Raw genomic sequence first — 21,915 nt, 5'->3', positions numbered from 1 at the left:
AAACCTGCTCAATGTTTGTTATTTTCTCTGACCCCCATATAGCAAACTACGATTCATTGGTGGTGTTATGACCACCTACACGTGGGAACAAAAGGTACCAAAAGTCGTGGGAACAAAAGGTACCAAAAGTGGCCGAGATATCACACTTAACAAAAAAGTGCAAGCCATTGGCCGTTAAGGGTTTAACACGGATTTGTTTTGTCTTATTTTGTGATCGATCGGCGACATTATGTGGGTGTGACTTTCTTCTGGTACGGTCGCCACTGTAATGTTTTAGGCTTTTTTTAACAGGAAATCGTGCTCAAAGTCGACATTTGCAATATGTACAGGACTGTAGTGTTATTTGGAATGGTCTTTGCTCGGTGGTACCGACTATGGCTACCTCGGTGGAGATTATAGAGTTCAGGGTCCCCACGGAAAACAACAAGACCCTATTTGTTTGGAATATCACCGCTAGGATGTCAGAGGAAGAAACTTACGTGAGTAATGACGTCAGAAGTAAGAAGGGCGAGAGCTGCAGCTCTCTGAAAGCTTCATTGCAGTATCGGTAATCCCCAAATTTTATAAAAATGTTCTGTCTGTAGGTCAATTAAGGCCAGCACCTTAGCCAGCGTATTGAGAAGTGTTGAACCTATCTCTGATAAGCCTAAGCGTTTGAAATTACTACTATCGCTCAACTTTAAAAAGTAGCTCGGAGTGAGAGTCGCAACGGTCTTAAAAAGTCAATTGCAATGGATTCATTATTCATGCATTTCCCATTCCATTCGGAAACACTAATTCAGTTCTGTTTTTTTTTTTTGCAGCGTGGGACTTCTTATCCAGGATTTTCCATTATAAATCCCGGAATACAAGTTCTATAACCCAATTAAATTCCTGCCTATTCTTGCATCTTCGAGATGGCATGGGGCGTGTTTTGAATTTGGTGATCTGTAAGTGTGTCAATATATGCATGTGAGTGCTGTCAGGGGAAAACCAGCATTGCCAGAGCCAATAATTTTGGCGTTTCCTGCTGTTCTTTGCATTTTGCATTTATAGGAACCATGGTGCAAGGGGGAGAGTGCAAAGTTTTAAAGGAGGTTGCGCCAAGGGATGCATATGTGCAAGAGAATGAGAAGGGGAATAGAGCAAGGGAGGAAGCCATTGATAGGCGGGGGCCATTGATTAAGAGCAAGAGGAAATTGAGCGAGAAAGGGTGAGCCTGAGAGTAAGAAATAAAGAGAGAGAGAGAGAGTATGAAAGTGTAGGGTAGGGTAGGGGCAGTGGAGAGAGACAAAGGGTAGGTAGAGTAGGGTAGAGAGACGGAGAAGGTTGGGTGGGGAAAGGCTGGGTGGGGTAATAGAAGGGGTAGGGTGGGTAGAGAGGGGAATAGGGTGCATGGGTGTGGGTAAATATAGAAGGCATATGGTGGATTCGGGATAAAGAGGAGGTAGTAGTAAACAGGAGGGTTGGGGTGGGTGGACGTAGAAGGACAGGGATTAGATAGTCGGGTGGGATATAGAAAGAGAGTAGACTAGGTGGGTCGGGGTAGAGAGATTGGGGGTGGGATATACAAAGGGAGTAGACTGGGTGGGTCGGGGTCGAGAGATTGGGGGTAGGTGTAGAATCAGTTGAGGTAGAGCAGGTGGGTTTATATAGAGATAGTAGGGATGGGTGGGAGGAGGTAGACTGGATGAATGGTGGGCAGGGGTAGAGAATGGCGGTGGGTTAGGAGGGGGAAGTAGACGGAATGGGTGGGGCGTGGGTGACGGTAGAGTGAGTGGTAGGGTGCGTGAATGTCGGTAAAGAGTGGGGTAGGGTGGGTGGTGGAGGGGATTGTGGGGGTGGAGAGAGGGACGGTTGGGTGGGTGTAGAGGGAAGGGGTAGTGGCAGAGAGAGGGGGCTAGGGTGGCTGGGTTTTGAGAAAGAGGAGTAGAGTGGGTGGGGATAGAGAGAAGGGATAGGGTAGGCTGGGTGGGGGTAGGGGTTATCATGTAGTAGCACTAAAGCAGGGATCTGCAACCTACTCTTGTGATATTTTGGACTATAGCTCCCATGATCCCTCATAATAAACGATGCTGTCTAGAGCTGATATGAGTTGTAATCCAAAACGTCTGGAGAGCCAAAGGTTGCAGGCACCTGCTTTTACTAAGGGAGGCAGTACATAACCTGTTTTTCTGGTGGCAAAGAACATTAAATATGCAACGATTAGGTAAGAAGGTTGTACTTGTAGCGTCCACCACGTTATGCCCCGCTTTTTCAGTCAAGACATAACACTGCTAGAGCCTCCTGCAGTCACTGCACAGCTTCTGCACTGCTGTATTAAAAACTAGAGGTAATCCAGTGTGTTACAGCGCTGCTGTTTGGGGGGTGGCTGTCTTTGCCACCTTGAATGCAAGTACATTCATGGTTTTGGGCGGGGCTGCCACAGGCTACCTACCGGGTCCTAATGGATGAGTGCACCCTTGCCTGAGCCGGTCGTATATAATATTTTTTTATCCCATACATTGACAGTGTCCCTGGTTTTGGCAGCCTGTGGGGATCCTTTTGATCATCGAGAGGCAGCGTTAGCCTGAGCACTGTCCCCTTTTCGCAGACCGATTGGCAGATTAATTGTAAAACACATGCTCATTGGTGTAAACGGCATAAATTCTCAAAAATATAACACATTGTGCTCTGGCCATTATGTACCCCGGCATTCCCAGTTACCATCGCAACTGGATAGCCTGTTTCTCAAACACCATTTCCTCTCTTCTTTCTTTTCCGATAGTGATGTTGTTGCCACATAGCTGGCTAGCGCCAATACCAAAAGTGGTGCTGAAGTTATCTTCTTATTCGCCAGTTTCTTATATGCGGGCTGAAGTTAGCTTCTTATTCACAGGCTAAAATTAGCTTTTCATTCGAGCATCTTCTCAATACAATAATTCAATTTTACTGAATGGTTTGTTTTTCAATCCTCTGCATCAAATGAGGCACGTATTTTAGTTTTTGGGGTTCTCTGTATTTTGTTTGTGAATTCAACTTGGCTCACACATGTTCCCATTGTGTTTTTCTGGACACATCACCACATTTTGGGAGCCCAACAAATAAATATAATTTCTTCAGAAATGTGCTATAATCAGCTTTGCTCACAGATATTGATGTTGATATGCATATGTTGGTAAGCCCTCAATTTAAAGTGCTAATTTCCCAGGGATGAGCAAGAATTGTCGCTATTTGGCACAAAATCTGGCACACTCAGTTCAATTTAATTCTATGGAGGTATGTCTGATTAACAATTTCTTATAGGGAAATCGATTTGACTCGCATATCTTTTTTTTTTATTGCTCCTCACTCATAAGGCATCACTCTCTAAGATTCAGGTGCATTTAGCCTGATCCAAAGACTATCTTTCACGAAACGCAGAATCTGACATACTTTACTGAATGCATTCCTATGGAGATGTTTCCAAATAAGAATCCAGTACTTGACTATTTAAAACTCCTCTTAGCCCACATATATCCATGTTAATGTTATGTTATAAGGTTCTTCTATTGCCCACTGTCGCCACCTGCATGGTCCTTTGGCGCTCTGGCGGTTCTGTAAAGCAAGAGAGTAAGGGGGTTGTATGGTAGTAGCGCTGAGCGGGAGAAAAGAGCAAGGGAGCTGTGATGTGCTGTTGGCAGCTTCAGTCCGATTTACACTGTTCGCTGATCGTAGGTGTGATTTTAGGTTGGCAGCCATCATGTGCTGTTGTGCAAGGCTCTGTGTCATTTGTTTTGTTGTTGTGGTGTGAAGTGTGTGCGGTTTGTTATGCTGTAGAGGTATGGTTGTGTTTAGTTCAGAGTTTGAGTTGTATGCAGAAGGGTGAGCTTTTTTAGTAGGTTTGGTTAGTGGCGGTACTCTATTGTGACTATGGCCTGTGTGCAGAAGAGTGGGTCCTCAATGGGCTATTCAGTGGCGGTACCTTTGCACCCACAGCATGCAGGCCAGGTGCTGCCCATATCCGTTCCCCCATGGCACACCCTGGTGTGCAGCAACCAATACCCCCACAGGCTCTTCCAGGGCGGATGTGTCCCCTGTGGTTCACCGGGACACCACTCTCTCCCCATCTTCCGCCAAGGCTTTATGTCAGTGGTCCAATCAAGCAAGGCCCATCTTTCTCCTGTTTTAGACTCTCTAGGGAGGGGTAAATCTAAATCTCCCTCCCAATCGGACGGTTCCCTTCCTCTCAGCACTCCACTCTGGTCTGGCTTACTCGTCAGTCCTTCTCATGGGCGAACGGCTACATTTGGGACCCAACAGTAAATGCACTGACACCCAGATCTGAAATACGCAAGTCAGTGATAAAACACTCACATTTGTGGTACCTGGGTAAAAGGAGAAACGCCTACATTTGGGACTAGGCAGTAGATGTAGTGACACCTACATTTGAGACAAAGCAGCAAATGAACAAGCAGCTTGATTTGAGAAAATTGGGCTGCTGGAGAGAACGCCTACATTTGAGGGTCAACAGAGAGATATCTTAATTAGCCATACAGCACAGATTAAAAAAATAATATATTGGGTGACTAAAATGGGCGTGCCTAAGGTAATAAGAGTGGTAGTCCTTTGCTGGAATACATTAATTGCTGTACTCCCCACCCAGACCACACTTACTTATCAGTCGGTGCTGGTTGACGGCGGCTGGCTTCACGGGCAAACACAGTCTGGAGCTGTTTCTTTGGGAGCTGCCCTTTGCCTTGGGGCCCTTATCTGAGGGGGCTGCACAGACATGAGGCTGCCCTGGGAGGTGAGTTTTAAATGGCGCTGAAGGCCCAAACTGATGCTCGGGGAGGCGGGAGCAGTGCCATACTCACTAACCTTGGCAAGCTGGGTAGCAAAATAATGCTTGGCCCAGCTCTGGAGGGGAAGGAACCCTTGCTGATCGAAATTAGGGGTTAAAGGCCCACTCAGATGCTCCAGTACGCGGGAGCAGGGCTGGAACACCGCCCAATGAGGAAGAGGCCTTGGGGAGTTAGAGAGCTGCATATAATGGGAAACTCTTTGCCAGTTCCCTGTTTAATTTCCCTGAGACAAGCAAGAAAGCCAAGATATTTGGCACCAAATATAGCACGCTTAATTCAATGCAATTCTACAGAGATATTTTCGAAGGAGGGACTATAATTTCTTAAAGGAACATCAATTTGGCCTACGATGCTCCTCGGTCGTAAGGCATCCCTCACTTCAACTCCTTTTCGTCAAATGAGTAATTTGGCAGCAGTCAGCCATTACGTGTTGACATACTCATGGACCATTCCCTGATGCCAAATTTTCATCATTTGCACGTTGGAGTGTATAAGTGCAGGGTCGCCTTTTTTGCCATGTTCTTTTGCATACCTCTGTGCAAAGTGAGTAAATGCTGCCTGGCATGCACGCATGCCAGGCATATTTTAATTTTCTTTGTGAACACTGCTTACCATGCACATGGTCTTGGTAAGCAGTGTTCAAAATTGCAATTAAATGCTGCCCAATATGCGAGCATGTCGGGCAGGGTGTACAATGGATTCCTATGGGGTCCGTCGGCTTTATGCTGGTGCATGAAGCAGGCAGACTCCATAGGGATATCCAGCATTTGTACCAGCTTAAAAACTTAATACCGGTGCAAATGCTGGAGCATTTGGTTTTGGCGGACAGGAAGGAAGGCGGCGGAAACTCAACTTGTGTACTGGCCCTCCTCTCCGTCATACAGATGATTGTAAATGGGCCGTGACATCAATGGAAGGCATAAAAGCCTGCGTAAGTCTTTTTCGTCTTCCATTGACTTTACGGCTCATATGAAAATTAGCTCCTGTTAGATGCAGATGTATTTACCCTGAGCCAAAAACTAACTATCAAAAAAACTGGGTAGGTGCTACATGTTACTCAATGTATTCCTTTGAAGATATGTCTGGATAAGTAACCAGTACATGCCTATTTAAAAATCAACTAGGCTCACATATCTTGAAGTGTGTATATTTTAGGAAGCCCTCTTCTCTAAAACCTGAATAATTTCCCTGGGCCAAGCAATAACTGTCAAGATATTTGGTACCAAATATGGCACCCAGACCTCATCTATTTATAAGACTCGATTGCAGACCTTCACTGAAGTCTCAGTTGCTCAGTGTGGTTCGTTGGAAAAAATGTGTGGCAGGCAGTGTGCGAGTTTGTAATGCAATACGAGGAGTACTGAGGCGCTAGAGGTAAGAGGAGAAAACGGTGGAAAAGGTGGTGGTAACAGTACAGGAGGTGCTGTTTACTAGGGAAGAGCTGTCCGTGTGAAGACCTGATGGTCTCGAAGGTGGCAGTGGTGGTAACAGCAGAGGGGGTGGTGCTATCAGAAGAGGAGGTGGTAACCATAGAGGAGGTGATGGAGACTGTGGAGGAATCATCAGCTGATGTAAAGGAGGAGGGCAACTTCCCTTGTTAGAAAGGTTGGGAATATACAAGGAGGCCATGTTGGCCAAAGGCAGGTTGAGTGGGTGGGTAAGGAGACTGAGGCAAAGGGGGAAAAGAAGAAGTTTGTGTAACTGTGAAGGGGCCACACAACTTCAGGGAGTAAGAACTCCAGCAAAGAGAAAAGTTGAGGTTCTAATGGTCAGCAGCATTGACCCCCGAGCCCTCCTCCATATAATGGAGATAATCTGGCTATACCTGCAAAAGCTCCAAGAGACACATTACCCCACTTGGAGGTGAGGCGTTATTATACCGATTGTAAGAGCCTTAGCTTTCTTTTCTTCTTTCACCCCACATTTCCTGTTGACTTGTCTATCACTCGGAGTTCGTGAACTATCCATCCAGAATCAGTCTTTCTGAATCCTGCATGTGCTTCCTGACAGCCCAGAGCAGATGCAAAACCTCTCCCCTAACTTTGTTTCATATGTAGACCAATAACAACTTCTTCACCGTGGTAAGGACCAACACTGAACTAAACAAAAGTCTTCCGGAAACCCATGGTAGTACTGCACTCTTCAATGGAATGCATCCAAAAGCAAATTACATGCCAATGTTACATTAGTTATTCATATAGCTCAAACATGCATTCAATGCAATGTTCTCAAACACTTTGAACTATTTTATTTTTAACTCAAATGTTTATTGACTCTTTAAACATTATTTTTTTAGGAAATACATCTTACTGAATTAAAGCAAACACTTGTCAAAGTTCCTTGAACAAATCCCACACCCCCACCCTCTTCAGTGAGTTACACACAGTGACCATTCTACCAGTCAGGATAGCGGATCAGTTACATAAGACAGAGGAACAATAAGTATTGGCGGTACCGGATCATAGGATACCCCGTAGCTCCCCCTGCAATTGTTGGCCTGGCCTAGGGTCAAGTCTTATACTTCATAAAGAGTGTTGTGTCAGAGGTCAATGTTTCAATCTGTCACTACCCCATTTCAAAATAGAAATTCCCCAATCACCATGAAACAATTCCACATAATCATTTACCACAGCCGACAATTGTTCATACGTGTATAATATGTCCCATTTTGGAAGGTAAGGAGTTGCCTTTCCATTTCTGGGCCATGACCACCCTCCCTGCTCTCATCATCACTACACTACGTTTTGGGAATCTTGGATCATTATTATCCTCATCCGAAACACCCAAGAGAACTTGTGAAGGTTCCAGGTTGGGGAATATACCAATTGTGCCTTTGATCCAACTGAGGACTTCAGACCAGTAAACATTTACGTTTGGATAAGACCCCCCACATGTGGTACCATGAACCCGCCAGACTACAGAGTATGGGGCAGATCCCAAAAACATCTTGGAAAGTCTGAGGGGAGATAGGTGCCAACAGTGCAACACTTTGAAATTATGCTCCATCGCTGAGGTAAAGAGATTACCAGAGAAAATTAGTTTATATACTTTGCCCAAGGTAGCTTCTGAGATTTCCCGTGCTGATTGTTCGGCCCAAAATTGCTTAAGGTTAAGTCTCCCTTCTAGCTCCGACCTAACCATCACTTTGTATAGTTTACAGAGAATTCCTTTTCGTGAGGTGGCTTCGTTAATGACTTTCACAAAGGGTGTGAGGGGCAAAGAAATCTTGGAGAACCACCTTGGGTCAGACACAATACCTTTTGGGTTGCAAGTACTCAAATACATTTAACGATTCAGCTCCCAGAATCTCAGTCAGGGAATTGTATGGTCCTCTGAGAACAGTTGTCTGGCTCTTTCTAGCCCCATGTTGGATCATTTTTGTGTGCCGCGAAAGCCCTTCCTGCCAAGTCCAGCGTGGACCCCCACACCGAATTTAGTAGAGATGGCCAGGATGAGAGGCGGTTTTTGAATTTACCCTTTTTCCATAGACTCCACAAGACTGCCAGTATTGGGTGTTTCCTAATATTGTCTGGGATGGCTTTTGTTGGGGGCCATAACAAGTCTCTGACTTTCATTGGGTGGGTACATAGGTCTTCAATGTACGTCTAGTATGTGCCTAATTCATTTCTAAGGTGTTCCAACTTGACTCGTAGGTGGGACGCTTTATAATACTACCAGAAGTCAGGGAGGCCAAAGCCACCAAGGTCTTTTGGGGGGGTTAAAGTTGACAGTTTTATTTCTAGGCCTCTTCCCTTTCCATATAAATTTATTTCCCATCATCTTTAATTTGACAAAGAAGGGCTCCGGGAGAGGAGTCTGGAGAGCAGTAAGCAAGTAAAGTAGCCGGGGGGGAGTACATTCATCTGAACTGTCCCCATTCTCCCAAACCATGAGAATGTTAGGGGGGCCCAGCGTGCTAGGTCTGTTCTAATCCTCTCCAACATGGGAGTCCAATTACACTCTACCAGCGTTGAGAGGTTTTTGGGAATTTTAATACCCACGTGCGGAGTAGCTGTGTTCTTGGTTCTCATCCCACGGATTAGTTCTCTTATCTTTGGTTGCAGAGTCATCAACCCCCATGGGCATCACATTAGACTTGGGGTTGTTTATTTTCAGCCCTGAGAAACAACCAAACATTTTTATTTGATCAAGGAGTTCAGGCAGAGATTTTTCTACATCTGTTAAGTAACGTAGGATATTGTCTGCGAACAGAGAAGGCCCCACACTAAATTCCCGAAATCTTTCGATTTTCCCTAATTGCAATTGCCAGGGTTCCATTGTAAGTTGTAGAAACCTGGTGGTATTCCCCCGAGCAGACCTCAAGAATCCCTTATTTAGGTGGCCTGGAAAGGGCTGATGCCCTCAGACCTCTACACTAGGGGTGGGCGAGAGAGGATCACTTGGATGGGGGAGCAGGCTCTGGGAAATAACCGAGGTGAGACGCAGTATTATACCAAAGAGGAAGATGAGAAGGATGGAGTCCAGAAGTGTTTTGTAGGATGTATAATCTCTGCCTCCCTTCTTCTCACTGCATCTCTCCTGCCGACATCCAATAAACCCTCCATACATATATCTCCTCCTCCTAGGATCCTGAACCCCTGTACATTCAGAAACCACCCTAATACTTCCAGTCATTCTCCTTCTAGTCCATCTGATTGTTATTTCCCACACTCCCACTCTGCTCAAACAAAACACTACTGTTCCCACCCCACCCCCCTGCTCATTTTATGATAATAATTCCGGTCATTCCCAGTTGCTTCACAAACCCTACCAAACCTACCCTTCCGAAATCCCCATACCCTTAGAACGAAACCTATAATCCCATACCACACCTCTTCCTCTCTTTACCCTGTAGGATACTCAAATACTCGTAGCTCCCCACCTTTACGCACAACATGAAAGACAAGACAGACTCATTCCAGAACTGTTTACCTGACATGCCCCAACCTAAGGGTCAGGAAAAGTCAGGCTATTGACCAAAATCACACATGCCTGATGGCCCTTTCATTTCCCCACAGGGATAAAAGGTGGAGCAAGAGAGCACAGGACGAGCAAGGCCATCCGTACGACGTGAGGGCCAACTCAGCACGGTAGTTCAAGAGGAGGCGAAAGGTGACGAGGAGAGACGTGACCTTGCCCTTTTTTCCGATCCAGGTCTGTGAAACCTCCACAATGAGAAACATAAGACCGTGGACAAAGGCCAGCGTGTGTTGCAGCAGATGTCTACGGTGCACGAGATCCTTCTCCACTGATAACCAAGCTGGGGGGAGACCCTTGTCTCAGTGGTACCAACCTTGACTCGAAGGAGAAGAAAGCCAAGCAGTTCATCACAGCCCGTGAGTCGAGTGGAAGGTCGATTAGAAACCGGGCTGTGTTGAACGAAAAGTAGCAAACCGCTAATTTTAACTTGAGTGCATAAAGAGACTTTTGAGAAAGTGGGGGAAAAAGCCTGCAACAGAGGTGTCCGGCACAACGTGAGTGCTCACGCAGAACACTGTGAGCGATTACCCGAAGTTAGAGACTACCATAACCAGAAGGTCTTAGGAAGAGTCGGAGAGGTCAAAGTGGTCATACGGAGGTCTTGTAAAATACTCTGTACCGTTGAAAGTCTTTGACCGACAGATGATTGTGAAGAAGGGGAAGTGAATCCCGCATGGTGAAGATTAGCAAGAGTAAACCCGCCGGAGGGATGCTAATGAAACTGGGCGAAGTCTAAAAGTCCTGTGAGGAATTGTTGCTAAAAGTCGACGAGGGTGAACCCGGCAGAGGGAAGCCGACAACCAAGGGCAAAGCCTAATGAACTGTGTTTCATGAAGTTGGCAAGAGTGAACCCGGCGGAGGGATGTTAACGAGAAGGGACGCAGTGTAAAGTACTGTAATGAACTGTGTTTATTAAAGTTGGCAGTAGTGAACCAGGTAGAGGGAGGCTAATGGAAAGGGGTGAGGCCTGAAGTCCCTATGAACCTGAAGTTGACAGAAGTTGGTTCACTTCTGTGTGTTGACAGAAGTGAACCAAATCGAGGGAAAGTCCCACTAGATTGTTTGAAAAGACATTAAGATTTGTGAAAGCAGGAAATATTGCAGGACAAGGAGAAGTGAAGAGTCCCCTTTGTCATTTGGGGTCCGAGCCCGGCAAAGTGAGATCTAGGGGTGAAAGCTCCTCAACCAAACTTCATTGAAAAAGGAACTGCTTAGTTGTTTTGTTGAATATGATTGGTGAGGGGTCTGTGTCCGGAAGAGAGGTACCCAGGGGTGAAGTCGTCACCCAAGTAAAAGTGGAACAGAACTTTGTTTGTTGAATACATCAGGTGCTCGAAGGCAAGAGACTTTTATTGAAAGAAGACTTAACTGTTGAAGAACCTGATAGATGATACGGAACTGTCGGCTCGTGCTTAGACTCAACTGTGTGCTGTGCTCTAAGGTCCCACCTTGTCCCGTGCTGAAAACGTGGGGAAGCGGGACCCCTGGCAATCACATCCTGACTTATTTGTGGACACTTCATTCTTTATTGAAAACCCTAGCCCACACTCTTTCTTTTAATTAGTGTTAAGTAATTGGCAATAGGTTTTTATAGTATAGGCCTTTTTTATTTTGATACAACGCCACAAGGACTGCCGTATTTTCATTTGATGGTCGTCGTTTGCTCCCATTTTAGATTTAGGTTTAGATTAGGCGTTTTTCCACACTGCTTTTACAGTTTAATGAACACCCCTGAACTGTGATCACTTGTCTGTATTTACTGTTGCCACCATGAGTTTCTTACAAGAAAGGGCATATAGCAAGGGAGAAATGGGACAGGCTTGCCTAGTTCCTCTGGACAGGTGAAAAGGGACAGAAATATTTCTGTTAACTGCCATCCTTGCCACCGGGTCATTATAAAGGGCCAAGAATGTTCTGCGTCACTCTGTTAGTGCCGTCTTCTGTGACAAGGTTATATTTGTACTCCCCAAACTCGAAGGGGAAGCTCCATCTATACTGCACTCCCTTAGACCAAAGCCATTTAGTTAGGGAGTGCAAAGTCTTCTTCGGGATAGAGTGGAGGCTGTTAGGTTTGAAATATGGTTATTTGGGAGGCTCCCCAGTCTACCGGACCCTTCTTTCTCACCATGTCCAGGATCTTCGCTTTCTCTGTGTAGTAATGGAATTTGACCTGCAGTCCACGGACACCCCCTCCTGCTCTGTGAGCTCTATCGATGGTAGGCTCGGTGGTATTCTCGTCATCGAAGAACTTTTTGATAACATTGTTTATGGTTTTAATTATATCCCCTTGCGTTTCTCTGCCTCCTTCTGGAAACCCAAAAAACCTCTGGTTGTTCCGGCCCTCTCGGTTTTCAGTCATCCAGTTTCAAGGCACACTGCTCTTCCCTCCATTCCAATTTTGAGATTTTCATGTCCACTTGAGTCTCCAGTGTGTCGATCGAGGATTGATTTGCCTCAAGAACCTGGAGCCTGTTGTCTGCTTTCTTGTCGAGCCCATCAAGCCTTCTGCTAAGGTCCGATCTAAAGCCCTTTATTTCCTCCAACAGCGCTGCCTCATGGAATGGTGTCCACCATGACTGGTGGCGCTGAAGCAGGCGTAATCACCTGGGAGTGCCTGGGACCTACTTCGTATTGATATTTTTGGAGCGAGGATGAGCAACTCATGGGTGTAGGTCCCTCCGGGACAAAGGACAAGTTCAAGGTGGCGTCTTGTGCCTGACTCCCCATGTCTCCTGCGCCTGCTGAGCACTCCATTTCGGACAGTTAAACCAGCTCTAAGTTCGAGGGCACTGTGTCGCTGCAGAGATGATAATTGGTGCTCGGATATCCAGAATGCCATGTCAAAGAAACTAGACGGTATCCGGGAAGGCATAGCTACTAAAAAAAGTGCCTTCGACACCCATGGTACTCATAATGATGACAATACATTTATTAGGAATCCAGATATTCCCATTTTCGACTTTACATCCATTTCTGAGGAGGAATTAGCATCCATTATTACCAAACTTAAAGCCACCAATTGCACAATTGTGCTTCCATTATTATCAAAGCCTGCCCTCCTTCACTGGTGCAGGCCATATGCAAATTTGTCAACTCTTCACTTCTCAATGGGGTTGTTCCAGATGAGATGAAGCAAGCATGGGTCACACCCCTCTTAAACAAAAAAAAGCCTAACCTGGATCAGACTGTCCCTACCAACTACAGGCCGATAACCAACATCCCCTTTCTGTTGAAAATACTGGACCGGGTTGCATATACTCAAATCGCTCAACATCTCAATTCGCACCCTATCCTCAACCCCTTTCAATCAGGTTTCAGACAAGATTTTGGCACTGAGACCTCACTACTGGACCTTAAATCTCAACTCCTACAGAGGTTGGATAACCAGCAGATTTCACTTTTAATTTCTCTAGATCAATCTGCGGCGTTCAACCTTGTCGATCATTTCATCCTGGTGGACTGGCTCATGTCGGTAGCTAATTGATCCCAGGCCGCCAGCAAATGGCTGCTCTCCTTCCTATCAAATAGATTTAGCATTGTGTGTGCCAATGAGGCGAAGGCACCGGCCATTCAGGTACTTTTTGGAGTTCCACAAGGAGCCAGCCTATCCCCTTGTATCTATAATATCTTCATGGCTCCCTTCTTCGCCCATCTCGCTCAAGAGGGTATACTCTTTTTCTAACTATGCAGATGACACACAATATGTCATCCCTCTCAATGGTCAGCACGACCTGGATGAGAGTGAACTTAATCGCATATTCTCCATCATTGAACAGTGGTTGATGCTAAATAACCTCGCACTCAACCGTGGTAAAACCAAACTCATGATGGTGGGATCTGAGGGCATTTTAGCTAAACTTGACTCAGCCTATAAGCACTTCCAGCTAGGGGATGTTCAAATCCCTATCCTCCTCAAAGTAAACATTTTGGGAGTGGTTCTGGATCAGTCGCTTAACATGAAGCCCTACGTAGCCAGTACAGTCACATCCGCCAACTACTATATTAAATAGTTGGCCCACCTGAGACTGTTCATCTTCAAACAGAATGCCAAATCTATTGCCCAAGTTATTGTAGGAGCCAAACTTGATTATTGCTGTAGTCTGTTGGCAGGTTCCAGCAAATCCACCATTAATCGACTTCAGGTAGTTCAGAACGGAGCGGTTAGAGTTGTAGCTGGCCTCTCTTATAGGGCCCATGTTTCTGAAGCGTGTCGAGCCCTGCATTGGTTCCCTGTGGAGGCTTGGATATCCTTCAGACTTTTGGTCATTACCTTCAAATGCCTTATTGGTACGATGCCCCCATATTTACAAACGTACATAGGAAAAAAAACCTGCCTTAAAAATCTGCGCTCTAACAACCATAACCTTCTCCACCAGCCAAGGTTTAAAACCATTGGGTGCCTTTGCTTTTGTGGCCCCGGCGCTCTGGAATGCTCTGCCCAGCCATCTGAGAGGCTCCTCAGTCTTGAGCAATTTCAATATGGGCCTAAAAACCTTTCTCTTTAATTAGTACTTCATTTGATAGCCTCCTCTCTGGTAATTCTCTGGCCTTAAGAAAGCCTCTGCTTGTTTCTTGTCACGTGTGTCTATTGTCTGCGCCCTCACACCCATGGGTCTATGGCTGCGCACTATAAATGTAATAAAGTAAATGTCAATGTAATAAAGTAAAGGGTATTAATGAGCTCTCTGCCGGGACGAGGCGCCAGGCCATTCAGATGACAAGACCAGGCCTGTATTTCTTGTGTATGGGGTGAGGTGCAAGAGGGGCAATGTTCAAAGGCACTTTTCCCCAATCCGGCTATTTCCCCCCCCCCCCTCCGAAATTTTGTGATAATTGAGTTGAAGGTAAGTTACCAGACTGGGTCCGCTAGCTCCGACTGTGTGGAACCTCCAAGGGGGCCCTCTGATGAAGCGGTCTGCCTCTCCTGCTGACTAGATGAGGACAGACAGGGGCTGCGGGGGACTCTGTAGATTACCCTCATGTTCCGCGTGGGCCTGGATGACAGAAGTTCTTCCTGTACTGCGGGCCCTCACTTCGGGGCCAAAGGCGTTGGAACACTCCTCCACTCAGCTGGGGACAGCCCGGTGGCTATACTAAATTGGGCACTTCGAGTCTGCTACAGCAGACTCTCCTATTTCAGCACGTTTTTTCCTGGTCTCCCTCTTCCCTGGGTCCAGCAAGCGCAGCAACGTAACAGCTTGGGGGGGGGGGGGCACGATCACTCCCCACTTGGCACTTGAGCCTCACCTCCGTCCCCAATGATCCGGGACACTTCTTACCTCCATCAGGGAGTGGCGGACCTCAAGCCCCAAGGTCCCCATCCAGGGGCAGGGGTCCCGGGGCCACCAAGCGCCCGCCGCAGCGCTCTTCTTCCTAGGGCCTTTGTCAGACTGTAGACTCAGGTCTTCCCAGTGCGGTTCCCGCAGCCAGCTCAGGACCAGGGCTCTCCCCGGGTCGATTGACGTGCGCTGTATCTCGGCTCAGCTGGGGCTCTGGAACACGGGAAAATACTTCAGTGAGGCACTGTGGTGTGTCCCACCTGGGGGGCACGTCTGACCTAACAAAGGGGCTCTCTGGGGGGTGGGGGGGCTTTAATCCCATAAGGTACCATGGATGAGGAGCAGCACAGAGAAGTTACTGCATCTCTGCGCCCCCTGGTGGCCGATCCACTTTGAACAATGTTAATGTTTTGATTAAACAATTATGCATGATATTTTCCATAAGAAATACAATTTCTATTCAAATACAGTGTTTAAATCAACTTCAATCTTATATTCACAAAAATACAAATGATCCTATTTTCTATTTAATGTGTTTATGATATTGTAAGTTTGCACGGTCTATGCGTTTGTGAATAAACCCTCCTTCAGGAACTGAAGCTCATCAACTTCTTGAATGTGCGAAATACAAAAATATTTCAGAAAGAATGATTTATATTATGTTAATTGCTGTTATTTTTTTTGTTTGTTGATTAGTTACATTTGATGCTCACTCATGTGTCCTTCAATAATGTAATAATTCACTTCTTTTCTTGCACTCCCAGCACATTCTGTTTTCTTCTTTTTACATGAACAGTCCATATGGAACTTTAAGCTGCAACATTTATAGAGTTCATTTAGTTCCAATTAAGATTACACAATGGATGTTACTCGATGGTATCATGATCACCTTAGAGAGATTGTTGTTGTTCCTACAAGTGTATGAGAAGAACTCCTGTATGATGTTACTGTCAATCAAATCTTACTGCTCCTTAAAAGGTTTACCTGTTCCAAAAAGTGCTTGTTTTTAACTCTTACAACACTATGTATTAATCAAGGTAAAGTTTATTTAAGCTACTAACACACTTTTTTCATAAATATCCATAATGGTTTACTCCTTGTCCCAAGTGGAATTCTGCAGGATAGGTTTGTTATCACAGTAATCACAGTGAATGCTGTTATCTGCGTTATCCTAATATGGACGGGATCTGGAAATGCTCATGCCGTGAGGTGCAGATTGTGCGTACTACAAGCAATTGTTACCACTTACATTGATAACAGTAAGTGGATAGATATTCCATACATTGTTATTTGGGGATTGTCTGGGCCCATTGTGGTTTTGTTTCAGGGTTTATATTGGTTTCCTAATTGTACTCCCTCTAACAGGTATGTGAATATCCCTGATGGATTTGCTTACATTGGGTAATTGGGCGATTTCCCCCATCTGTGCCTTCTGCGCTTATATATATGACAAGTAGCATTGGCACCATCTTGGAAGCTCTGGTTCTTGAAGGAGCGTCTTTGGTGATCTGCTCGCAATTGTTGGTGAGTTGCAGCTACTGTCTGCATCTCCGACTGCAAGAACCACATTTATCCAAACTCTTCTGATTTGTAACTGTCTCGCAATGTTTTTCCGGTTGACCGAATAACACTAGTTTACTGTCCACAGTGGGTCTAGCAGGTTGGAGTGGTGGCAGTGATGTGCTCCTGCCTTCTTCAGGGCTCTAAAGCAATATTAGGCAAAGCTACCTGCGAGGTAGGTCTTGCTGTTGAAATCCTTGATGCCATTCTCTTGGGATCTTTAAAAGGTTTGATCTGTAACACCTATGGTATCATACTGTGCCTTGATGGGGGTGGGGAGCCTGTGGAATCCCACTTTTCCCACACTCTAGAACGTAGGGGTGCTGCTAGATCTGGAAAAGATCTGGGGCTATTCTAATGTTGGGACTATGGGGACTCGGTGATAGCTATCCTTTTGGTTGTAGCCCCTGAGCTTCTATCCAGGGCTACAACCAAAATGCCAAGGTCTAAAATCCCCTAACCCACCTAGCGACGCCTCTGCTAGGAGTCACATCGGGAGGCGTCTGGACCAACCCAGTGCTAGCGGCTCGCCTCCCTCGCATAACAAGATTGTGAGTTCTTGCAACTCCCAACACCTAAATGTCTCTGAAAAAGAAGACTACACATTGCAGAATGAAATTACCAAAGCAGCATATATACACATGGCAAAGACTGTAGCAACTCAAGTGACCATGATTTCCAAACTTAATTTGCAACCTTCTCAGTGCAATAGATTGCTCTGTAGCAGCTGCAGTAAGTGTGGTGGTTTTGCTAAAAAAAGCATCTCATTTGACAGTGATTTTTGTTTTCCTCCATGAGTAGTACTGTTCACAGTGCTTGTGACCAAATTACTGCTCTGCAGGAGTAAAGGGATGATTCGTATCTAAATTGCTACTAGACTCTACACTACTACTAAACCAGCAGTGATCCCAATCATAAAGTTGAAACTGGCACAGTCCGAAAGGTCACCTCCTTTGCCTCTTTGGAGATGTGGGGAAAAGGCAGGCTATATCTCCCGGAGGGGTGTGAACTGATGATAGAAATCCATGCAGCTTTAGTACAACGGTTCCAAAATAAAAAAGTTCAATAAAGTTTCTGTAAAAACAACCAATGCAAGAAACTAATTCAAACACGACAGACCGACCCCTGTAAAAGCAAGACTGAGAATGGAACACTTTGTGGAAAAGGGCAATTTGGGTTGATAAGCAGGGGTGTTCAGGCAAGAGACTTGGCAACAATGTCAATTTGTGAAATAAAAAGAAGAAAAAGGTAGAGAAGTGGGCTCCCAAAATGTGGACCATTGAGACAGGGCTTCTTCACAGTACCCTTTTAAAGGTTTGTCTTTGCTGCTTGACAGCATCAAGACAGGCTTCAAGACACTTTCTCTGTGGTCGAACCGATGTCGTGTTGTTTGAGTGAATGCACACCCTCTGGCAGTCGGCATCAATTCAGTTTGAACGTGTGAGCATCTGTTGGGCCGAGACAGCATTCGAGAGGATGGCTTCCAGTGGTTCAGGGCGGCAGTCGAGTTGGTGGCGAGACAATGGCTCTGCTCGGTTGTTTTTGGCTGATATGAGCAAGTTCGATGACTTCAGCAATCGAGTCCATGCTTATTGCTTCCATGATGTCAAGGCTGTGATCAGGTTGAGATGGGTTGATTGCTTCAATGGATCCAAGTCATCTGGAAGGCTTTAAGTGCAGCAAGTGGTTTGAAGCTTGTGTAGAGTGCCAAAATCGGCACCATGGGTCGTGTGGTGGCTCGAAGAGCATCGAGCATGGTTGATCCATCTCAAAGAGGTGTTGAGGTGAGGAAACTAGAGTCCCGCTGCTTCTGGGTTGCTCAGAGGTCCAATCCAGGGTGTCCAGGACAAGGTAACTCCTTCAGTTCTGCGCTTCCACTCTGTGAAGTTGGCTGGCATCTACAAGGGTTCCTTCACCTCCAGGGTTCCTTCACCTCCAGTGCAGGGTCCTGGTCCCAGGGCCATGGCCATCAGAGAAACCATGAGCACACAGCACTCTCACTGTTCCTGGAGATAGTTGTGGGACAATGTTCACCTTTTGTCTTGAACTCCCTGGCAGAAGACTTGGAGATGGCCAAGTTAATTCTTCTTGTTCTTCTGAGAGCCCAGAAAAGAGACAACGAAGGATGTCAAAATGTCAGAATATTATGGGGAGGGGGTCTGACAGGTCAGGAAGTAGTAGAGAGCCTTAGCAGAAACTATGTGGAACTTCTCTCTCCGCTCTCAGGCTACTCTTCCTTCCCATGTCTTCGGACTTCAAACCAACTTCAGTGGTCAGCACCCTGGTGTAAGTGTGGCTTTATGTGAGTGCTGCTTTTTGAAGCACCGGGTTCCCAGACGATCTCCTGGGGTATGTTTTGTGTGCCCTGGAGGAAGGGGTTAATCTTTCTTTGGGGGATAAAAAAAGCAACTTTCTGACTATTGTCCCACATGGCTGTAGGCGGAGAACCCAGACCAGACACTGATACATCAGGTTGTCATAGCTGCAGTCTTGCTCACATGGGTGATACTTGTACGATACTGACCTGTTGTGTAATTGTGTGACCTTAGTAGCCACCATGCCACATCCAGGCATGTCTTCTATTTAAAGATGATTGCGCACCTAGGCTCATTAAGGTCTACAATTATTAGGCTATATATCAAAGGTTCGAAAATTAAAATGCCACCTCAGTCTGCTGTCACTTTGTACAATAGCTGTTGGGAATACACATGTGACCTTGGAACCTGCCTTGTGCTACTGCAGGGCTGGTGCTGCGGGCAGCTATAGACTACCTCTGCAACGGCACATTTTTTTAACAACAATTTTGGCATGGAGTTTTTATGAGGGTGGGTGTCTGATTAGCAGAAGTCTTTTTCAGCAATGGAATTAGTTGCATCATGTAAGCCTGGCCATCTACCCCCCCCTCCCTCACACCAGATGGCCATTTTGTCAGTGAATTAAATATTTTCAATTGGCTACGCACTCCTGATAGTGGAAGTATCAAATGTAATGAGTACATTGGGTATGTGTGGCTTCTTCATAAGCATGGACTCAAAGTGGAAGATTCTGCCAGAAAGCTTTTTCACAGCCCTTCATAGGATGGGGACCGCAAAGTGCCATCACCCATTGACCTAAATATAAGCTTGGTAAACTTGCCTTCTTCCCAGATTCAGGTCACCCTAACCAAACATGCAGGGTCTGAAATCTAATTGTCAGGAATGAACGAATGAATGAATGGCCTCCAAAAGTCATGAGTCCCTTGCACATTCCAAACCATCACTAGAAAGCTAATATCTGTATGTTCTATGAATGTTCACCAGGGTTCCACGTGAGCAATAGTAACATTGCTATGCTAATACAGACTGGCACCATAGTGCTGCCACGATGCCTGTGACTGCAGCAATCAGTAACACTGGCAGCAGCCCACCCTGCTGTGTAGCTGCCAGCATAGTCCGCACAACCTCCACGCCCCCAGGTTTGAGCTCTGCCCTGGTCATCAGCCCACCTACACCAGCCACAGCAGGTGGCCAAATGGTCTGCTGTAGTCTGATATCCTGAAGGAATACACCTGTCGGGTGAATCATGCTAACATTCACCCCAATAACCCCTCCCCAAGGCCAGTCCCCAATGGTTGTTTGGTGTTCAGGCATTACCCTCCTTCTGCTTGGGCATATTTTGCCACTGAGGAGGGTGGCTCAGGAGGAACCAGCTGCGGATGGAACGGGGTTTTCTGGTTTGTGGCCGTAGGATAAACAATAGTATAGCATCACCATGATTCCACCAGCAGAGATGATCATATGGGTTTTGCTGGAGGCTCTGCTTCGCTTGATTTCTCTTAACATCACCTTCAGGGCATAATGAAGGGTTTGGGGACAAGATGATGGCCTGCCTAAAGATAAATTTCACCAAGTGTTCCCTGCTAGGCCACTGGCTATGGAAAATGCCATAGCAGCCCTGTCTGACCTCAAGATGGCCATGGCAGTTTTTGGGACCTTATTTAGCAAGTTCAAGCCCACTTAGGCATTATCACGGCCATCTAGCGACACCATGCCAACTGAGATTACTAACCATAAAAGACGACGCAGCTGCAAGAGAATTGGACACAAGGAACGCCAACCAATCCTGGGACCATGGGGTTAATCAGTGAACAGCCCAACCAGCACTTTGGGTTATTCCGGAAATTAGGGTCTGACAAAATAATGTATAAATTGTCTTAAGAGGGCAGTGTGGGAGTTAGAAGGATGTCGGGACAGGTGAAGGAGGCAAGTAAGAGGAAACCAGAGCATCAACGTCCATGCTTGAACAGGAAGGGAAAAACTAGCTGTAAAGAGCCTGTTGGGGCCTGTTGCTCACATCCTGGGAGGGAGTCCAAGAACTAGAAAAAGAGTCGGACAATTAAAAAGTGTCTATTGGAAATTATTTTGGGTATCCACTTGGGTGAGGGGGAGTCACAAGTTTTTGTCTATTGGACATGTTTTATACCAGGAGTCCATGCAACCTCTCTATAGTCTTGGATGTCATGCCCGGGCCATCAACAGTCAACTTGAATCCAACTCGGTTCTCTGGCTTTTTTTTTTTTAACATGCCATTTTGCTTCTGTCAATCTATTTGGAGCACAATGAATGGAGTGGCACAAAGACATTGGTGTCATAGAATTCCACCCCTGCCTCAAATATTGTAATGGCATCGGCGGACAGGACGATAGGGGTGCACGAGATGAGGCACAGGGGACACGAGTAACCTGGCAGGAAAGCACAGCTGAAGAAGGGTCAGACAAGCTGGGTGCAGAGTGGATGAAAGATGAAGTGGGGAATGCAATGTGGTGAAGGAGGCGTGAAGAGCAGCTTTACACCAAGGACTGTGTGCTGCTGCGCACATTCAGAGGGGTGCCACTTTGAGGCAAATGTTTAATAAGACAGAAGTAGGGTGGTGGACTATAAAGCAGGCGGTAGGAGTTTTTGGAGGAAAAACGCAGTTTGCATGCCATCAGCCGGAAATCGAGTAATATAGTGGGGCGGCCCTTGTGCTAAGGAACACATACCCTCAGTATTATACGATGGCATGAATGCCAAATGTGGTGACCCTGAAGCTTTTATATGGAACCTCTCATGGTGTGCCATGTGTGACACGGTCAGTAAGCTGACACTGCCAATAAGGGATCTAGACCCCTCTCAGCCTGGGATGGGAAGCCTTCCAGGGTGGAAGCCAGAGCTAGTCCTTCAGAAGGGGGAGGTGGCAGTTTGGAGGGCCCTTATCCCCGTCACTTCTTACAGTGCCAATATGCTTTTGCCAATTGATTGTCAATCGACCCATAT

General features: G+C 46.1%; 1 protein-coding gene across 7 annotated transcripts in view; it reads left to right on the top strand.

Annotated features, from left to right (window-relative positions):
• The first annotated feature begins 285 nt into the window (after positions 1–285).
• Positions 286–21,915, top strand: part of RDM1 (RAD52 motif containing 1) — a 589,841-nt gene continuing 568,211 nt past the window's right edge. For 3 of the 7 annotated variants that reach the window (XM_069634051.1, XM_069634050.1, XM_069634048.1), the window contains exon 1: positions 286–479. In XM_069634051.1, coding sequence (XP_069490152.1) covers positions 375–479 — 105 coding nt within the window. In that variant the 5' untranslated portion in view covers positions 286–374. The remainder of the gene's footprint in view (positions 480–21,915) is intronic. The other 4 variants (XM_069634052.1, XM_069634055.1, XM_069634054.1 and 1 more) reach the window with 3 other exon arrangements.

The sequence above is a fragment of the Ambystoma mexicanum genome, chromosome 13 (assembly GCF_040938575.1).
Source record: "Ambystoma mexicanum isolate Mex_15411 chromosome 13, UKY_AmexF1_1, whole genome shotgun sequence".
Classification (NCBI taxonomy): Eukaryota; Metazoa; Chordata; class Amphibia; order Caudata; family Ambystomatidae; genus Ambystoma; species Ambystoma mexicanum.
This window is presented reverse-complemented; position numbering and strand designations above follow the sequence as displayed.